This window comes from Lampetra planeri, chromosome 37 (genome assembly GCF_965212315.1).
Source record: "Lampetra planeri chromosome 37, kcLamPlan1.2.h2, whole genome shotgun sequence".
NCBI lineage: Eukaryota > Metazoa > Chordata > Hyperoartia > Petromyzontiformes > Petromyzontidae > Lampetra > Lampetra planeri.
Window position 1 is genome coordinate 1,828,798 of NC_136143.1, and position 16,465 is coordinate 1,845,262.

The 16,465-nt window shown below is 54.7% G+C and overlaps 1 protein-coding gene across 4 annotated transcripts in view; it reads left to right on the forward strand.

Annotated features, from left to right (window-relative positions):
- The window catches only part of LOC144730872 (uncharacterized), a 50,919-nt gene that overhangs the window by 501 nt on the left and 33,953 nt on the right, over nucleotides 1-16,465 (forward strand). For 3 of the 4 annotated variants that reach the window (XM_078611666.1, XM_078611668.1, XM_078611669.1), the window contains exons 1-3: nucleotides 3,189-3,292; nucleotides 14,804-14,961; nucleotides 15,584-15,732. In XM_078611666.1, coding sequence (XP_078467792.1) covers nucleotides 14,829-14,961; nucleotides 15,584-15,732 — 282 coding nt within the window. In that variant the 5' untranslated portion in view covers nucleotides 3,189-3,292; nucleotides 14,804-14,828. Of the gene's footprint in view, nucleotides 1-3,188; nucleotides 3,293-14,803; nucleotides 14,962-15,583; nucleotides 15,733-16,465 lie in introns of those variants that run through there. The other variant, XM_078611667.1, reaches the window with a different exon arrangement.

The following is a 16,465-nucleotide window of genomic DNA, read 5'->3' on the forward strand; positions in this document are numbered from 1 at the left end:
GCGCGCGCGCGTGGGATGTGGTGATGGTGGTGATGGTGGTGGTGGTGATGGTGGTGGTGGTGATGGTGGTGGCCACTGCTGGGAGCGGTGCCGTAGTTGGTGAACGAACTTCGAGTCCCGACCACGGTTAGCGTCAGTGGCGAGTGATGTCACCGCTTGTCCCGGGGACATCCCCCGAGGTCTACTCGGCCTAAAGTGAGTCCCCTCGTGCGAGCTGTGTAGACATCGGCACTGGAGAGACGCACGGCGGCCCGACGTGGTGGTGGATGACCCCAGCAACTCCTCGGAGATGTCCTTCCTTTGCTGCCGGCCTTCCTAGGTGCCACCTGAATAACGGCACTTGCCCCAACAGCTGGCAAAGGCTACACGGGGGGGGGGTCTTTATCTTTGGTGGTGGTCAGTGGTACAGTGCAAGGAATGTACAATTCGCCAACTGCAGAGTTGGCTGGGCCTCTCTCAGCCCATGGTGCTCCGGCGCAGTTGCACCGCCTACACACCCGATTGGTGGTGGTTGTGGTGGTGGTTGATGCACGCCCAGTACAACGAATCAGAGGGGTGGTTGTGAGAGGGGTCATTCTTGAGATGTTTGGGTCAATTTTGTGAATGAGTTTTTATTAAAATTCGCGCGTGGGAGGAGGAACGTGGTATGTCTGGCGTCTGGCGAGACATTCGGTTTACAGAAGTCCGGTCGACATTTTAGTGAATTATATACAAAATATAAAACATTTATTTATCATCTTCCGAATGTTGTAAACCGAATTGCGAGATGAAGATGAAATCGTTCGGGTCGCCAGCACAGCAGTGGAACGCGTAACCAGCCTCGCGACTGACCAGAGCGGTGAAGTATGGTCAAACAAACAACCCCACCCGTCTCCCCCCCCCCCCCCCCCCCCATTATAATCAGGCGTTCGCTGCTGTTGGCAGGAACCTCATCCAGCAGTGGATTGACAAAGGGCTGTGCGCAGAGTACGCGTGCAAATGCGGGCGGGTTGTGGGCGATGAACAGATTAGCGGCGAGGGTGGGTGGGCAGGAGCCTCGTCCGAGTCTCGAGGCAGGTAACAGGTCAGTCTGGTACCGGGTGCTGATATATGTCTGTGTGTGTCTGTCTGTGTGTGTCTATGTGTCTGTGTGTGTGTCTGTGTGTGTCTATGTGTCTGTGTGTGTGTGTCTGTGTGTGTCTACGTGTCTGTGTGTGTGTGTCTGTGTGTGTCTGTCTGTGTGTGTCTATGTGTCTGTGTGTGTGTGTCTGTGTATGTCTATGTGTCTGTGTGTGTCTGTCTGTGTGTTTCTATGTGTCTGTGTGTTGGGGGGGGGGGGGGGAGGAGCGGTGGCGCAGTGGTTGACGCGCTGCGCCGCGATGCGAACCCGGCGACCCGAGTTCGATTTCCGATCATTGCAAACAACAGTGACGATTACCGAACGTGCTGCTGCCTGGCTACCCCCCCCCCCTCTCGCGTGCCACAGTGCCGGCCTTCATAGGTGCTCCTCACTCCTCACGGAACTTGCCCCATGAGTCTGGCCAGGCTATACGGGGGACCTTTGGATGGCAGCGCTGCTGCGCCTGCCTGCTCCGTGACAGCAATGGACGCGCGTCGAGTTTCTCGTCACGAGTCCTCAGCCTCCACGTGTGAGGGAGCTGTAGCCAAGGGCTCGCGTCTGCAATCATCATCATTATTGATGATCTCAATACTTCAGCGTCAGCGGTCGCCGTGCTCAGTCCACTGCTGGATGAAGGCATCAAACTCGAGTCGTCACCCCCCCCCCCCACACCGCATCTCGCGCCCCCCCCCCCGTTCGTGTCGCGCCCACGTGGTCTTAGTGGGGTTAATTGGCGTGAATATTCAATGTTGTGTCGTTAGACCCGCCACCACCCGGCACAGGCAATTCGTCACGGGTGTGTCTCGTGAACAAAAAAGCGTTCCAATTCGTTACTAGTTCGTCACTAGCCGGTATTCGGATTGTAAATGTGTGTGGGTATCCCTCTCCCACACACCTTGTGTGCCGAACCAGTGACGAATTGTCACGTTTCGTTGACGTGACGAACCTTACGAACTGGCTGCATCGAGTGCTGGCGGGTGTAACGACACCACATTGATATTTTTACGCGATCTAACTCAACAAAACCCCCTCTATGATGGATATTGGTCGCGAAAGCCTCCTGTTACTTCGTGTTAAACTGACGGCCGATTCTGCGAACATCAGACGCGGGGGGTGGGGGTAAAGGCGCAGCCCTGCAATTGCGTGTTCACTCCACTGCTGCCAGACGCACTTTCACGAGAGGGAGCCCTTCCCTACTCGCGGGCCCTTGGCCTCGCCTTCCACGCTGAGCCAGACGTCTCGGAATCAGAAGATTGATTTCATACTGGAGGAATCCGATGAGCTATAAAGCTCTTGTTCACAGATGCCCAGTGGGGGCACGGGGTCAGGACGTGACAGCGACGAAGCAACACAAAAACACGACAGGAGGGCAAAGCGTAGGAGTAGTGTGAGTGTCCACACTTTACCCCACGACGCGCAGCCGACCGATTGATTCACGGTGGTGGACACTTTTATAGTGCTGGGTAGAGGAAGGTTTGTGTATGTGTGGAGGGTGATTTGGGGAAATTGCCGCGCCGGGAGATCGAATGGAACCGGTGCCGTCTGGATCGCAAGTCCAGTTCGCGGACAATTCCACCACGGGGATGTTGAGTGGGCGGTGAATTATGGCCAACCCAACCCCCACCCCCCATACCCCCCCCCCCCCACCGACACGGCGTGGAAGAGGGAGGCCCTTCGTCTAGCAGTGGATAGAGGAAGGTTGTCGCCGTGCCGCTGCTGCTACCTGTGCGCGCCGGGGGTCACGTGGTGGGGCTGAGTCGCGCTCCCATTGGCTGAGCCCGCGAGTGTTGATCGGAGCAGATTCGAGCGTGAGAAACAATGACCTTCACGTGTTCCTCCATCCAAGGTCACGACCCCCCCCCCAAACCCCCCCCCCCCACAGTGGAGGGTGGGCGGGTGGGTGGGTGGGAGGGAGTTGTGGTTCGCGCAGGTGATCAGGTGAGCAGCTGTCGCTGAGTCATTCACATCACCTGTCCCTCTCACCGTCTTTAGATTTAGAGGGGGGAGGAGGGGGGGCATTGTTGGGGAGGGGGGCGGGTGTCAGCTGGTCCAGACCGGTGAATACCAAACTGTGTGTTGGTGTGCGCGAGTAGCACTTGGCCCAGCAGCCCGTGTGGCCTTTACGGGGGATCTTTGTTTTGTTTGTCTGTAGTACAGCGTTCGCGCGCTGTGTTGCGGCTGCACCGCGCACAGGTGAGCGAGTGGGTGAGCTAGTGAGTGAGTGGGTGAGCGAGTGAGTGGGTGGGTGAGTAGGTGGGTAAGTGAGTGAGTGGGTGAGTGGGTTAGGTGAGTGGGTGAGCTAGTGAGTGCGTGGGTGAGTGAGTGGGTTAGGTGAGTGGTTGAGCTCGTGAGTGCGTGGGTGAGGGAGTGGGTTAGCTGAGTGGGTGAGTAAGTAGGTGAGTGGGTTCGGTGAGTAGGTGAGTGAGTGAGTGGGCAGGTGAGTGGGCTAGGTGAGTAGGTGAGTGAGTGGGTGAGTGGGTGGGTGAGTAAATCGGTTAGGTGAGTGGGTGAGTGAGTGGGTGAGTGGGTTAAATGAGTTTGTGAGGTAGTGAGTGCGTGATTGAGTGGACGAGTGGGTTAGGTGAGTGAGTGGGTGGGTGATGGAGTGAGTGAGTGAGTGGGTGAGTGGGTTAGGTGAGTGGGTGAGCTAGTGATTGAGTGGGGGATTGAGTGGGTGAGTGGGTTAGGTGAGTTTGTGAACTAGTGAGTGGGTGATGGAGTGAGTGAGTGAGTGGGTGGGTGGTGGAGTGAGTGAGTAGTTGGGTGATGAAGTGAGTGAGTGTGTGAGTGTGTGAGTGAGTGTGTGGGTAGGTGATGGAGTGAGTGAGTGGGTGGGTGATGGAGTGAGTGAGTGTGTGAGTGTGTGAGTGAGTGAGTGGGTGGGTGATGGAGTGAGTGAGTGGGTGAGTGTGTGAGTGTGTGGGTAGGTGATGGAGTGAGTGAGTGGGTGGGTGATGGAGTGAGTGAGTGGGTGAGTGTGTGAGTGAGTGGGTGAGTGGGTTAGGTGAGTGGGTGAGTGTGTGAGTGATTGGATGAGTGTGTGAGTGAGTGAGTGAGTGGGTGAGTGTGTGAGTGAGTGGGTGAGTGTGTGAATGAGTGAGTGGGTGAGTGTGTGAGTGAGTGGGTGGGTGATGGAGTGAGTGAGTGACTGAGTGGGTGATTGTGTGAGTGAGTGGGTGATTGTGTGAGTCAGTGGTTGAGTGGGTTAAGTGAGTGAGTGGGTGGGTGATGGAGTGAATAAGTGAGTGTGTGAGTGAATGAGTGGGTGATGGAGTGAGTGAGTGGGTGGGTGATGGAGTGAGTGGGTGAGTGGGTTAGGTGAGTGAGTGGGTGGGTGATGGAGTGAGTGTGTGTGTGAGTGAGTGAGTGGATGAGTAATGAAGTGAGTGAGTGGGTGAGTGAGTGAGTGGGTGAGTGTGCGAGTGAGTGGGTGGGTGATGGAGTGAGTGAGTGGGTGGGTGATGGAGTGAGTGGGTTAGGTGAGTGAGTGGGTGAGTGAGTGTGTGAGTGAGTGGGTGATGGAGTGAGTGAGTGTGTGAGTGAGTGAGTGGGTGATGGAGTGAGTGAGTGGGTGAGTGGGTTAGGTGAGTGAGTGGGTGGGTGATGGAGTGAGTGAGTGAGTGTGTGAGTGGGTGGGTGATAAAATGAGTGAGTGGGTGGGTGAGTGAGTGAGTGGGTGAGTGTGTGAGTGGGTGGGTGATGGAGTGAGTGAGTGTATGAGTGAGTGAGTGGGTGGGTGATGAAGTGAGTGAGTGGGTGGGTGAGTGGGTGAGTGTGAGTGAGTGGGTGGGTGATGGAGTGTGTGAGTGAGTGAGTGGGTGAGTGAGTGGGTGAGTGAGTGGGTGGGTGATGGAGTGAGTGAGTGAGTGTGTGAGTGAGTGGGTGGGTGGGTGGGTGATGGAGTGTGTGAGTGAGTGAGTGGGTGAGTCGATGAGTGAGTGGGTGATGGAATGAGTGAGTGGGTGAGTGGGTGAGTGAGTGGGTGGGTGATGGAGTGGGTGAGTGAGTGTGTGAGTGAGTGAGTGGGTGGGTGATGGAGTGTGTGAGTGAGTGAGTGGGTGAGTCGATGAGTGAGTGGGTGATGGAATGAGTGAGTGGGTGAGTGGGTGAGTGAGTGGGTGGGTGATGGAGTGGGTGAGTGAGTGTGTGAGTGAGTGAGTGGGTGGGTGATGGAGTGGGTGAGTGGGTGGGTGATGGAGTGAGTGGGTGAGTCGATGAGTGGGTGGGTGATGGAGTGAGTGGGTGGGTGATGGAGTGGGTGAGTGAGTGTGTGAGTGAGTGAGTGGGTGGGTGATGGAGTGGGTGAGTGGGTGAGTCGATGAGTGACCGCTATTCACTGTCCTTATTTATTGCTTCATGCATCTCGTGTTCGAGAAGCACTTTGGTCCTAGCCGGTAAACGATGAGTAAGGGCCACTGCCCGAAACGTCGCCTCTTGTATGTATTCCTTTGAAGTTCACACACGGTGTGGTTATTGGCATGGGACGTGTTGAGTTTGTTGTAACGTATCGAGCTCAGCATACGCAGCACTGCCGAATTAGTTCAACACGCAAAGTGCATCCGCAACTCCGATTAGCACGGTTGGCTACGTACGGTGCGAAAGAAGTTCAACATACTTAGGTAGAGGACGTACATGCACAGCGAGGGGGAGCGGTGGCGCAGTGGTTAGCGCACTGCGCTACACAACCCCGGTTAAACCTGAGTTCGATCACGGGTCACGGCTAACATCAGTGGTGAGTGATATTTGAACTGTCTCTGGCTACCACCCACTCGGCCCCAGTCCCTTCACCAACCCGCACTCACCAACGCGGTGAAGTATGGTCAAACAACCCCAGTGAACGATACGGCGTGGGGGGAACTCATCCAGCAGTGGATGAAGAGTCTGCAGGTTGTTGTTGTGAAAGTACAGAGTGTCTGGACGTCGGGCTCGGCTGTGTTTGTGTTGGCGCGTGCGTGTCCGTGTGGACACGCACGCGCGTGGGTGTGGGTGGTGCTGGCCCATAGGCGCTACTCGCTCACAGCTCTTGCCCTACACAGTCTGTTAAGGCTATACGGGGGATCTTTGTCTTTGTGTAGCTGGCCACCCACCCCTCGTGTGCCGTGCCGGCATTCATAGGTGATCGTTAACAACACTTGCCCCAAAAGTATATTAAGGCTGTACGGGGGATCTTTGCCTTTATTTGTGTTGCCACGTGCGTTGTTGTTGTTAATGATGAGCGCTCGACGCGACCCACGCGCCTCCGCGTTCGCCTGGAGAGCAGTGAGGGCCTCGTTCAGAGCACGAGGCACATTGCCACGTGCTACGAACCCGGCGACCTCGGCTCGATTCCCAGCCTAACATCAGTGGCGAGTGATATCTGAACTAGCCCCCCCCCCCACCTGTCTGGAACTCTCGGGGGGGGGGGGCTCTTAGAGGCCGTCCATAAATGACGTCACGCACCTCTGGGTGGGGGTCAGACATTTGTGACGATGTGTGACGAGGGGGGGGGGGTGTTGAGAAATGTGACGTCACATCAAAATGCGCAACTTTTAATAAATATAGAATTGTTATAACAACACTAATTTTAATAACAACACTGCTATAACATCAGAGTGCAGCACCACTTACGGCAGCTGTCTCTGTGCGGCGCAAGCTGCACACAGCCTGCACGTGGACATTAGTCTGCCAGTTTCCACTCCTCACTCAAATATCCCTCATTGTTCCCTAGCCCCCCTCCCCATCAATCTCACCCCTCGTAACCACCACCAACACCACCACCACCACCACCAAAAGAATGGACGATGCAGCTCCGATGACTTGTCTTGTAACTCCCCTCTGCCTCTGGCGCGACTTCTTCAGCGGCCCTCACGGTCGCCTGCAGAGCTTGCCGTGGGCTCCACTCGCACGACTGGGCCGTCTTGGTCTCCCTCCGACTCTCAACTCCCTTGTTGACTCCCTCCGTTCTCTCTCCGAGATGTTTTTATTTAGCTTCGTTCAACTCGCTCCGTGCCTTTGACGTGACCCCAAATAATACCAATTGATAATATAATTCCCAGTTATTTGGCCGCGCGTGAAATTGCGCGAAGCACGCTCCGACCACAGAGCCGCACGTGGCGACACCCGCGATGGCATTCGCACGCTTGGATTGCGTTCGGGTGCGAAATATGTTCGACTTACACGCAGACATCCACACCGACACACAGACACCCACACAGACACACAGACACTCACACACACAGACACTCACACAGACACACAGACACACATACACACAGACACTCACACCGACACACAGACATCCACAACGACACACACACAGACACACAGATACACACACAGACACACAGACACTCACATAGACACACAGATACTCACACAGACACACATACACACAGACACTCACACATACACTCAGACACTCACACAGACACTCACACAGACAGACAGACACTCACACCTACACACAGACAACAACAACAACAACCGCCATTCGCCACTAAATGGCGGTGACGTCACCACGACGCTTGTGCCAGGCCAAGTGCACCTTGAGGCCACGTGAAGTGTCGAACGCCCGCTGGCAGGAGGTCACGGGGCAGACCCAGCAGGTGCCACGGGCCGACTGACCGAGATGACCGAGATGACTGGCTGACAGACACACACAGACACACACACAGACGTCCACTCCGACACGCAGACATCCACACCGACACACAGACACTCACACAGACACACACACAGACACTCACACACTCACACAGATACTCACACAGACACACAGACACTCACACAGACACTCAAACAGACACACAGACACTCACACAGACACTCACACATACACTCACACAGACACTCACACAGACACACACACAGACACACACACACCTACACACAGACACACAAACCTACACACAGACACACACACAGACACACACACTTACACACAGACACACACACCTACACACAGACACACACACCTACACACAGACACTCACACAGACACACACACAGACACTCACACAGACACAAAGACACACACACAGACACTCACACACCTACACACAGACACACACATCTACACACAGACACACAGACACACACACACATACACACTGACGTTCACACCGACACACATACACTCACACAGACACTCACACAGACACACAGACACACACACACCTACACACAGACGTTCACACCGACACACAGACACACACACACCTACACACAGACACACACACCTAAACACAGACACTCACACACACACAGGCACTCACACAGACACACACAGACACACACACAGACACACACAGACACACAGACACAAACACACACCTACACACAGACACACTCACACACACACAGACACTCACACAGACACACACAGACACACACAGACACACAGACACACACACTTACACACAGACACACTCACACACACACAGACACACACAGACACACACAGACACACAGACACACACACACACCTACACAAGACACACACACAGACACACACACCTACACACATACATACACACAGACACACAGACACTCACACACACAGACACACACACAGACACACAGACACACACACAGACACACAGACACACAGACACACACACACACCTACACACAGACACACTCATACACACACAGACTCACACAGACACACACAGATACACACACAGACACACACACCTACACACATACATACACACAGACACACAGACACTCACACACACAGACACACACACACAGACACACACAGACACACACACAGACACACAGAGAGACACACACACACACCTACACACAGACATTCACACCGACACACGGGACGCCGGCTCAGAGTCGTCGTCAATCTGCCCGGGGACTCGGCAGAACGGCGAGGGGCGAGGTTGACGTCGGACGCCGCGCGTGACGATCGCAACGGCGAAGTTCGTGCCGGTGCCATCACCGCTGCAGCGAGCCGAGACCGCGAGATGGATGTTACTGTACGTTGAACTTCTTTTGCGCCGTACGTCACCAAGCGTGCTCATCGTAGATGCCGGGTGGGGTGGGGGGTAAACGACAGCAAACCATACTTTTTGGGGGTTTTCGGTAAAGTGACGTAGGTAAAAAAACTAAATAAATAAAAATGAAAACAACTAAATTAAATCACGACGTGTCGGAAGCAACACAAGCCTTCGTCTTCATGTGGAACCGCCACAGCAAAATTACTGTCGTGAATAATGAGAGCAAACCAACCACAAAAACAGCGATAAAGAGATAAATGTTCAATGTAGATGTTTTAAAATGCACAGATACATTGGCTTCCCAATAGCGGAATGAGGAAGAGCGTTCCAGACGGCCGCAGGAGCGCGTCTGGTTCATTCGAGGCAAGCACTGTGTGCGACGATGACGACAATAACTCAAACGAAACTGGACCACCACTCCTCTTTCGTTCTTTCGGTAAAGTCACGTAGGTAACAAATACAATAAATCACGACGTTTCGATTGCAACACAAGCAATCATCATCAGGTGGGAAGACCACAGCAAGAACATTTTCTTGAGTCGTGGTGTTCCAGATTCGTTTGAGTTATTGTCGTCATCGCCGTAATAAACCACAGCAAGAAAAACGTTCTTGCTGTGGTTTTCCCACCTGATGATGATTGCTTGATCGTCGTGATTTGATTTATTTTATTTTCTACCCACGTGACTTTACCGAAAGAACCAAAGAGGAGTGGTGGTCCAGTTTCGTTTGAGTTATTGTCGTCATCGTCGTAATAAACCACAGCAAGACAAACGTTCTTGCTGTGGTTTTCCCACCTGATGATGATTGCTTGATCGTCGTGATTTGATTAATTTTATTTTCTACCCACGTCACTTTACCGAAAGAACCAAGAGGAGTGGTGTTCCAGCTTCGTTTGAGTTATTGTCGTCATCGTCGCACACAGTGCTTGCCTCGAATGAACCAGAATAGCTCGCTGATCTCGTCAAGGAGAATAATCCCTGCAGTCACGAAAGCTTCAAATCGAGATTGGACCACCACTCTTGAAGCCCAGCGGTGGCGATGTCGGTACGTCATTCCGGCGCTTCTCGGAATGCCTTCCAACTCCAACACCGCGGCGTTTCCGAGAAGGGAAACGTCCGCGGTCGTGGGGACTCCCTGAGGTCAATTCAGCCTTCAAACGAGTACCTGGTGCGGTGCGTAGTGAACATCGCCGCGAGGGAGACCGCCGGCGGCCCGGCGTGGTGCTGGCCACCCACCTCGCTCGTGTTGCCGTGCCGGCCTTCACAGGTGCCGCTCGCCTACAGCACTTGCCCCAACAGTCTGCTCAGGCTATACGGGGGATCTTTGTCTTTGTTGTGGGGAGCTGTGTTAGAGCGCTGCGCTACGAACCCGGCAACACCGGTGACGATTATCTGAGCCGGTCGTGGGTCTCCCCTAGGTCGACTCAGCCTTAAAAGTAATGCCTGGCACGGTGTGTATACATCAACACTGGGGATAAAGATGCGGATGTGTGTGGTGCTCACCACCCCAGCCCCTCGTGCTGCGTGCCGGCCTTCATAGGCGCTACTCGCTGGCAATGCTGCGTTCCGTCAAATCACTGGTGGATGATAACCTCCCAAAGTGTGTGGGTCATGGGAGTACATTTGACCATACTTCGCCACGCTCGTGCGGGTCGTTGAATGAATAGGTCGAGGGTTCACAGGACCGGTTCAGGCATCACACGCCATTGATGTTAGCCGTGCCTGGGAATCGAACTTTGGCAGCCAGGCTCATCGCTCCGTACCAGGCTGGCGTTTACGATACCGTAGAAGCGAGGGTTGATGGATCACACACAGAGCGATGTTGGGTGAAATTCACTTCACGTGGGCGTTGATGAGGTGCCATACCCTGGATCGCCAGAAAGCAGTACAGCAAATGGACTAATCTGTAATGTCGCCATGTGTTTCCATCTGTGCGGGGATAGAGCGTTGCTCCCTTGCGCAAAGCGTGCATGGAGCATTCTCCGGGTGCTCCGGTTTTCCTCCCACACACTCGTCATTCATTGGCTGACAACGTATTTCACTTAAATACCCAAATGTGGCAGCGGCATCACCTGAAAAGGAGTCCCGTGACTCGGCTTGGCTGTCCCGGGTAGATGGGTAAACAGGTGAACAGGTGAACGGGTGAGCAGGTAAACAGGTGAACAGGTGAACAGGTAAACAGGTGAACAGGTGATCAGGTAAACAGGTGAGCAGGTGAGCAGGTAAACAGGTGAACAGGTGAGCAGGTGATCAGGTGATCAGGTAAACAGGTAAACATGTAAACAGGTAAACAGGTGAGCAGGTGAACAGGTAAACAGGTGAGCAGGTGAACAGGTAAACAGGTGAACAGGTGAGCAGGTAAACAGGTAAACAGGTGAACAGGTGAGCAGGTGAGCAGGTGAACAGGTGAACATGTGAACAGTTGAGCAGGTAAACAGGTAAACAGGTGAAAAGGTAAACAGGTGAGCTGGTGAACAGGTGAACAGGTGAACAGTTGAGCAGGTGAACAGGTGAGCAGGTGAGCAGGTGAGCAGGTGAACAGGTGAGCAGGTGAACAGGTGAACAGGTGAGCAGGTGAACAGGTGAACAGTTGAGCAGGTGAACAGGTAAACAGGTAAACAGGTGAGCAGGTGAGCAGGTAAACAGGTGAACAGGTGAACAGGTGAGCAGGTGAACAAGTGAACAGGTGAACAGGTGAGCAGGTAAACAGGTGAACAGTTGAACAGGTGAACAGGTAAACAGGTGAGCAGGTGAACAGGTGAACAGTTGAGCAGGTGAACAGGTAAACAGGTGAGCAGGTGAGCAGGTAAACAGGTAAACAGGTGAGCAGGTGAGCAGGTGAACAGGTGAGCAGGTAAACAGGTGAACAGGTGAACAGGTGAGCAGGTGAACAGGTGAGCAGGTGAACAGGTGAGCAGGTGAGCAGGTGAACAGGTGAAGTGTCACGCAGGGCCGGCAATCGGCGCACGGTGGTGACTCCGGTCTGGGTCGGGCCGGGTTCAGCAGGAGGAGGAGGAAATGACGCCGGGTGGCGAATTTCCTCGTTCATTGTTGACATGCTAGCAGGTAAAGCCTGCCGAGCCGTGAGTTCTTGTTCAGAGGCGACCTTGCCACACGTGACGATGGCTCATTGTCGCAGTGACTGCTAATATCATCATCATCACGACACGTGGGAATGTATAGGCTCAGGCGCGTCATCTTAACGCGTGTTGATTTCAAATGTGGAAGAGGAGGAGGAGGGTAAAACACGAAGGAATAACCCGGGGAAAGATCCACGCTCCGACCGCCGCGGGAGAGAGAGAGAACACGCGGCCGTACAGTCAGCGGCAGCAACGACTCGAGGTGGCCATTAGCCTCGGGTCATAGTCATGATACATTGCCAACCGCCTCACCGCTGGCGCAGAGGGAGATCTGTCGACGCGGATCTGGTCACATCGCCCTCGAACGGCCACGAGTCGACGCGTGGAGGAAGTGCGGCGACTCTCGCGACCCTGACGCGCCTCGAAGCACGGAGCCTCGCTCGAGTCTGTGTGCGCCTGTCGGGGACGGCGCCAGGGCTACAGGCCGGGCCACTTCACCACCACCACGGGCCATGGTCTATCCACTGCTGGCCACACCATCATCACCATCATCACCATCACGTGCCCGATAGTGGATACGCACGTGACTGTGGTAGCAGCTCACGAGAAGAGGATTGAGAGGCCTGCCGAGGGGGGATTGGGGCCCTGGTACCGTGGCCTGGTGGCCCAGTCCCGACTCACCACCCCGCATCTCCGTTGGTTGATGTGGGAGCTCTGCCCAGGCCCGGATGGTGCAGCCAGTGCTGTTGGCGCACAGTTTTAGAGAGAAAAAAATTGCCGGGGGGGGGGGGAGGCGAGATTGAAAATGTATGTTTTCGTAAACGAAACGGGGTGGCCTCGATATCAACAGCAAAATCACACGGCCACGCGCTCATATTCACTCAGCAAACTATCAAGTAACATTAAACTATACTCTTTGGTTAGACTGGTAGGAACCTCCTGGTTACACCAGCCCACAAGGGATTATTGTGTCCGTCCGTTCGTCGTGCATCCAAAAATGGGAGGGGTGGGGCTTGGTGGAGAGGGGAAGGTGGGGAGGGACTGGGTGGGGAGGGGCTGGTGGGGAGGGGAGGGTGGGGAGGGGCTGGGTGGGGAGGGTGGGGCTGGGTGGGGGGTGGGAGGGGTGGGGCTGGGTGGGGAGGGGCTGGTCACCCCGTGGTGCCCTTATAAAACTCAACGTTTAACCTACTCACGCCGGCTTGTGCCCGCCCTCACAGTCGGCTATTTGCGGAATACACCACGCCGCCGTTGACCCTGGCCAGTGACATAGCAACCCAACGTTCCTACCAGCTCCCTCCACATGAATGTGTTTTCGGTAAAGTCACGTAGGTAGAAAAATAATAGATCACGACGTTTCGATCGCAACACAAGCAATCGTCATCAGGTGGGACAACCACAGCAAGAAAAACTGCTAAACTAAACAATTTTATTTTATTTTACGAAGCAAGGACCATTGAGCTTTTTTCTCTTTTTCAGAAGCTACCTGGTCACACGTGATGATAGCTCAACGAAGTGGCTTCTTGCGTGGAAATGTGTTGCAGCCGAAATACTCGAAATGAATTTTTCTCGATGTGGAGGGGAAAACCCGGGCGACCCGGAGACAAATCTACGTGACCAGAGGGAGACAGAGACACGCAAACTCCAAATATACAGCAGCAGCAGCAGGCGTCAGGGTCGGGATCGAACCCACAACCTCCTGTATACCAGGCAAGGAAGTTAATATATCCTAGCCACCGTGATAATGATGAGAGAGAGACACACACACAAACTCCAAATATAAAGCAGCAGGCGTCAGGGTTGGGATCGATACCCACAACCTCCTGTAGACCAGGTGAGGTAGTTAACATCCCCTAGCCACCGTGATGATAATGAGAGAGAGACACGCAAACTCCAAATATACAACAGCAGGCGTCAGGGTCAGGATCGAACCCACAACCTCCTGTAGACCAGGCGAGGTAGTTAACATCTCCTAGCAGAGGTGGGACAAAGTCATTGTTATGCAAGTCCAAGTCGAGTCGCAAGTCATCAAATTCATGACTCGAGTCTGACTCGAGTCCAAGTCACATGACTCGAGTCCACACCTCTGTCTCCTAGCCACCGTGATGACGATGAGGGAGACACGCAAACTCCAAATATACAGCAGTAGGCGTCAGGGTTGGGATCGATACCCACAACTTCCTGTAGACCAGGCGAGGTAGTTGACTTCTTGAGGCACCTGGTAGTTATTTTTATTTACCCAGGAAAGCCTCGTTGAGTCTCAATGCAAATTTTCCGCAGTGTTCCTGCCAAGTTTTCGCAGTCGTGGGGGCGATGGCGCGATGCTGCCACTGCGTGTGATCCCAATCGAGTAATTTGCAGCTAATGGTACAGCAGTGGGATGTGGTTTTGGCCAACACCAGTTCCGTTGTGCGGGCTTTTGTCTATGGGAGGAAATCGGAGGACAGGAGGACAAAATACAAACTCCTCACATCGAAGCGCCCGAGTCGGGAATCGAACCCAGGTGCTTGTTGCTGGGAAATCACAGCACTGCTTTCCCGTTGTAGCCCCTACATGCAGCCATTGATGTATTTGTCACATCTATGCCCGACGTTGCATTATCCGCTCGCTTGCTGCGTCTGCTGCCTTCTGCCCAAGGGTTGGCAGTCTCCCAGGGGCTGCCATGGCGTCGCACGGACACGGGCCCTCCTCGGGGGCCGCCTCGTCCCCCGAGGTGGCCGCCTTCCTCTCGGGGAGCGACTCCCTCGAGGACATCACGGACCTCGTCAAGGTCAATCCCGTCACCACGGAGACCGGTAAGTGCCCTCGCGGTCAGGATGCCTCGTCAAGGCCCGCCTACTTTTACATAGCCACGCCCACACACCCACTGGCCCCGCCCACTACTCAAGTAGCCCCGCCCACCGCTCAAGTAGCCACGCCCACTCACCCACTAGCCCCGCCCACTGCTTAAGTAGCCCCGCCCACTGCGCAGGTAGCCACGCCCACTGCTCAAGTAGCCCCGTCCACTACTCAAGTAGCTCCGCCCACTCACCCACTGGCCCCGCCCACTGCTCAAGTAGCCCCGCCCACTACTCGGGCCGTTTCCGGTGGCTTGTCATCCTCACCTCTCTGGATCTCGTCCCTGGACCCCATGACCTAATTTCTGACCCTTGACCTTCACGCTCTCGTCAGAGAAGCTCAGCAGGAGCAGCACCGCCCGATGCGCGTGTGCGAGCGCCGGGACTCCGCACGCGGTCAGACTGGACATGGGCTTGCGCACAGAGCTTCTTAGCTCATCGGATTCGTCCAGTATCAATACACATCGTGATTGCCGGCGTCGAGCGCTGGAACGACTCACCCACCCCGACGATTGCGTTCACTGTCACGATTTGGTCCCCCCCCCACCCCCTGACCGCCCCCCGCCCCCCCCCCCGGCAGTGCTGCGCTGCCTGTGCTTGCGCTACGAGCGAGGAGCGTTCTACACGCGCGCGGGCTGCACCCTGGTGGCGCTGAACCCCTTCCAGGCGGTGCCGCTCCTCTACGCCAGCCCCACCGTGCACGCCTACCACACCTGCCCTCGCCTGCAGGTGCCCACACACACCCCGTGGGGGGTGGGGGGGGAGTCGTGGGACCTGGCACGGAGTTTGTAGGCGCTGGTGGTGTCTGGTAGCGGCGACACGAAACTAAATTTAGACGTAAAACTTCCGTGACGGCAGGAATTCATATTCTTGGTTCTTTCGGTAAAGTCACGTAGATGGACAAGATAAATCTGAATTAAAAGCAAAAAACCCACGACGTTTGGACCGCAACCCACGACTCAACTATTTAGATGTCACCAGGGAAGGCGCCACTGAGCTGTGTAGTTCTTTTTTTTCAGAAGCGTCCTGGTCCCACAAATGATAGCTGCTCGACGGAGTGCGCTCATCACCGCGTGGACATTTACAGCAGCAGCCACCACATCCTCTCAGCGCGTGGTGATGTTGATTCTAAATTTGGAGGGAAAAAAACCCGGAGGACCCGGAGAAAAATCCTCGCGACCACGAGAGAGAGAGACACCGCAGACTTCACATATACAGCAGCAGGCGTCAGGGTTAAAATCGAACCCACGACCTCCTGTAGACCAGGCGAGGTAGTTAACATCTCCTAGCCACCGTGATGATAATGAGAGAGAGAGAGACACGCAAACTCCAAATATACAGCAGCAGGCGTCAGGGTCAGGATCGAACCCACGACCTCCTGCATACCAGGCGAGGTAGTTAACATATCCTAGCCACCGTGATGATGAGAGAGAGAGAGACACGCAAACTCCAAATATACAGC